A 4281-nucleotide genomic window follows, 5' to 3' on the forward strand; every position below is an offset into this window, starting at 1 on the left:
CAAAAAAAAAAGAAAAAAAAAAAAAAAGACACACTTCAAAAAGTAGATCGTATGTTTACTGGTTTACTTCAGTTAATTTTGTTAAAGAAATAGGGCACCTAATGAACTGGGGGATCACAGATATTTGGAACAAGCACTGTTCAAGTTTAACATACAAAACTCACTTTTATTTTCCGTCTTCTAGGATAGTCTAGTTCTAGCAAAAGTGATTGGGTTGAGATTTCATTTTTTACTTCCCCCTCCCCCACCTTTTTTATTGAGATGAAGTCTTGCTCTGTCACCCAGGCTGGAGTGCAGTGGCGTGATCTTGGCTCACTACAACCTCTGCCTCCCAGGTTCAAGCAGTTCTGCCTCAGCCTCCTGAGTAGCTGGGACTACAGGCATGTGCCACCACACCCGGATAATTTTTTGTATTTTCAGTAGAGACGGGGTTTCACCGTGTTAACCAGGATAGTCTTGAACTCCTGACCTTGTGATACACCTGCCTCAGCTTCCCAAAGTGCTGGGATTACAGACGAGCCACCACACCCAGCCTTACTTCCCCTTTTGATATTTACTGTTGAACAAAGAATGAACCTCCAACTCCCCACCCCCACCCAACACACCCCAAACAGAAAAAGGTGAGGACAAGAAGCCCAATAATCCACCAAGGTAACTCAACACTGAACCACCAAAAACTACCAAGTTAGTTGTACACTATTGGCTTTGTTTGTTTGTTTTTGAGACAGAGTCTCACTCTTTCCCCTGGAATAGAGTGCAGCAGCGTCATCTCGGCTCACTGCAACCTCAGCCTCCCGAGTAGCTGGGATTGCAGGTGTGCACCACCATGCCTGGCTAATTTTTATATTTTTAGTAGAGACGGGCTTTCACCATGTTGGACAGGCTGGTCTTGAACTCCTGGCCATAACTGATCTGACAGCCTTGGTCTCCCAAAATGCTGGGATTACAGGCGTGAGCCACCATGCCCGACCCAATTTGCTTTTTAATACAGATTGAGTATACCTTGTCTAAAATGCTTGGGACCATATGTGTTTTGAATTTTGGATTTTTTTAAATAGACATTATTAGGTATTGTAGGGATGGGACCCATATACACCTTGTACACATTGCCTAAAGATAATTTTCTACAACACTTTAAATAATGAAACAGTTTCATTAACAGAGTGCATATAACAAAGTTTGTGTACATTGAGCAATCAGCAAACAAAGGTGTCACTATCTCAGCCACTCATATGGACAGTCTGGTGGTTTGGCATCAGCATAATTCCTGGCTGATTTATATGCTAATGATAAGCAGTCATTAGCATACTTATGTGCATGTAATGTACATAAGTGCATTATACTTATGTGCACATAAGTTTCACAGTAAAAAAAAGACATTAATACAGTGGGAAAAAATGTGTTCAGGGTTACTTATGACATCACGTTGGCACAAAAGTTTTGGTTTTGGATTTTTTTTTTTGAGACAGTCTCTCTATCACCCACGCTGGAGGGCAGCTGTGCAATCCTTGCTCACTGCAACCTCCACCTCCCAGGTTCAAGCCATTCTATTCTCTTGCTTCAGCCTCCTGAGTAGCTCGGAGTACAGGCACGCACCAACATGCCCAGGTAATTTTTGTATTTTTAGTAGAGACGGGGTTTCGCCATGTTGGCCAGGCTCGTCTCTAACTCCTGGCCTCAGGTGATCCGCCTGCCTCGGCCTCCCAAAGTGCTGGGATTACAGGCGTGAGCCACTGCGCCCAGCTAGATTTTGGAATTAGGGATGATCATCCTGTATGATTAGTGGCAAAAGCATTAACTGGTAGATTTACACAAGAATAAATAGTGTCAGGTACTCATCAGTCACATGCTGTGTAAGCTTAAGCTACTTCTAGATTAAAGGTAGATAATTCCAAGGTAACACTGCCCAATCTATATTTCTTGTTAAAGAAAAATGAATTGGCTAGAAAATTATTTTCACTTCAGAAAAAGCTTCTCACTCAATGCCTTTCATACTAGAATTTTCTAAAGTCCCTTCATAAGTGTATTTCTGTGCTTCACTCTAGGGTTCTGGGTACACTGCAATGATTCCAAGCTAAGCATGTGCACAATGGATGAAGTATGCAAGGCTCAAGCTTATATCTTGTTTTATACCCAACGAGTTACTGAGAATGGACATTCTGAACTTTTGCCTCCAGAGCTCCTGTTGGGGAGCCAACATCTCAATGAAGACACTGATACCTCGTCTAATGAAATCCTTAGCTGATCCAAAGACAATGGGGTTTTCTTTCTGTGATTTATATATATACTTTTAAAAAGACTGATGTACCATTTTAAACATTTTTTCTTGTGAATCAGTGTATATACATTTATGCATTTTATATCTAACTACAATTTTTTTTTTTTTTTACGAAGTATAAATGTGTGTATCAACTGAAGGTAACTACTTTTTTCAAATATTTGGAATTTTAAACTTTTGGTGTTTACCTCAGACTGATGTTACCTCTTTTATATGTCTTAATTGGCTCGGATCATGAATTTGTGCAATCTTCTACCAACAAAGTTCAAGTGGCATCATTTTATATACATGTGTTATCTTTTTCAGGTATTTTCTATACAAATTCTTAATAGATGGAAAATTAGACTCTACTTGGTCACTAATAGTCTTTCTTTCATTTGTATATTGAAGTTACCTTGCCCCTTGGAGTTATTGCAGTGACATGTCAAGGAATCACCTAAATATTCTTCAGTCACATTCACTGGTATTTCTGAGGCTTTGTGTGTTAACAGGCCTTGTAACAGACATTATTTTGGTTAATGTAACCCCAAAATTGTTTTAGTAATTGCTCTTTATTTGGCATAGTCAAACTGTAAATGAAACAGGCAGCTTTACAAATAGCATATTTAAGTGACCTTTGGAACTATGGACATGAAAAAATGATGGCTGGGATTTATGATTTTTGTCTGGCAGCAAACAGGTTTGTCCAGAAGTCTAATAATTAAGCAGTCATAAAAAGTTTGAATTTAGCACACCAGTGTATGATGTTATTCAAATAGTTTACCTTGGGTATGAGTTCATTTTATAATGTCTGATGACATTAGATCTCTTAAAACTTTGTATGTATTTTTTAGTTCAAAGGAATAAAGAGTCTTGAAGAGAAAAAATTACAGGGCAAAAAAGTGTTCAAAATTGGTAACTGGACTATTATGTCTAGCATCTCATTCCCCTAAATAACTAAAGTTTGATTTACTCTTGCTAGGATTATGTGACTACTAGGTAGGAGCCTCTTAAAACACTGGCCCTGAGCATTAAAAAAATTAAAAGCTATCTTAAACTTGCCAAAAAAAAAAAAAATAAAAAATACAGTGAGTCACTCCTTTTGTTCTTCTCTGATAATCTTACTGGATTTCTTTAAAGTCCCGTTGCTGCTAACTTTGTCTTATTTGGAGAGGGTAGAATCAACTAATCTGCAGACCAGCTATGTACCTAAGCTCTGTTAACCACAGGAAGATCATGTATCCTTTTTTTATAAGTGGGTTTATTTGCAGGTTGAAGTCTTAGTGAAAGATAATATCCTGTAGAATGCTGCTCACCAGTAGTGATCATCTGTAAGTACAAACTTGAAAGAGATCTCTACCAGTAAATAACAAGTCATCTGGGTTAGCTGAAGTGCAATGAGACTTTTATCACTGAACAGACAAATCATTTGTGCCAAAAACACATCTGGAATATTAAATGGCTGTGTTTAAAATTGTTCATAATACCTATGCAAGTTGTTACCTCAACTGTTACACACTTAATACCTCATTAAAAATTTACGTGGTCAAGATACCAGCATCTACTCTTTCCTAGTTTCAAGGACTATTTTTAACGTCATACATTTTAGCACGTCATTTTAATGGAATTATTGTAAAAACTCCTGAACTATTTGTAATGGTAGCATTGCTTGTACTTATTTCAATATAAAAATATACAAGAGGCCGGGCGCCATGGCTCATGCCTGTAATGTAATCCCAGCAGTTTGGGAGGCTGAGGCAGGTGGATCACAAGGTCAGGAGATCAAGACCATCCTGGCTAACACAGTGAAACCCCGTCTCTACTAAAAATACAAACAAAAAATATTAGCCAGGTGTGCTAGCACACATCTGTAGTCCAGCTACTCGGGAGGCTGAGACAGGAGAATAGCTTGAACCCAGTTGCAGTGAGCTGAGATCACGCCACTGAACTCTAGCCTGAGTGACAGAGCGAGACTCTTGTCTAAAAGAAAAAAAAAGAAAAAAAAAAAGAGAAAGTGACCTAAC

General features: G+C 38.5%; 1 protein-coding gene across 4 annotated transcripts in view; it reads left to right on the forward strand.

The window, feature by feature from the left end:
• USP44 (ubiquitin specific peptidase 44) overlaps positions 1 to 3811 on the forward strand; it is a 37230-nt gene extending 33419 nt beyond the window's left edge. For all 4 annotated transcript variants that reach the window (XM_017861761.1, XM_017861759.1, XM_017861758.1 and 1 more), the window contains exon 6: positions 2046 to 3811. In XM_017861761.1, coding sequence (XP_017717250.1) covers positions 2046 to 2245 — 200 coding nt within the window. In that variant the 3' untranslated portion in view covers positions 2246 to 3811. The remainder of the gene's footprint in view (positions 1 to 2045) is intronic.
• Positions 3812 to 4281: the final 470 nt, after the last annotated feature.

The sequence above is a fragment of the Rhinopithecus bieti genome, unplaced genomic scaffold, assembly GCF_001698545.2.
Source record: "Rhinopithecus bieti isolate Rb0 unplaced genomic scaffold, ASM169854v2 scaffold_61298, whole genome shotgun sequence".
NCBI classification, from domain to species: domain Eukaryota; kingdom Metazoa; phylum Chordata; class Mammalia; order Primates; family Cercopithecidae; genus Rhinopithecus; species Rhinopithecus bieti.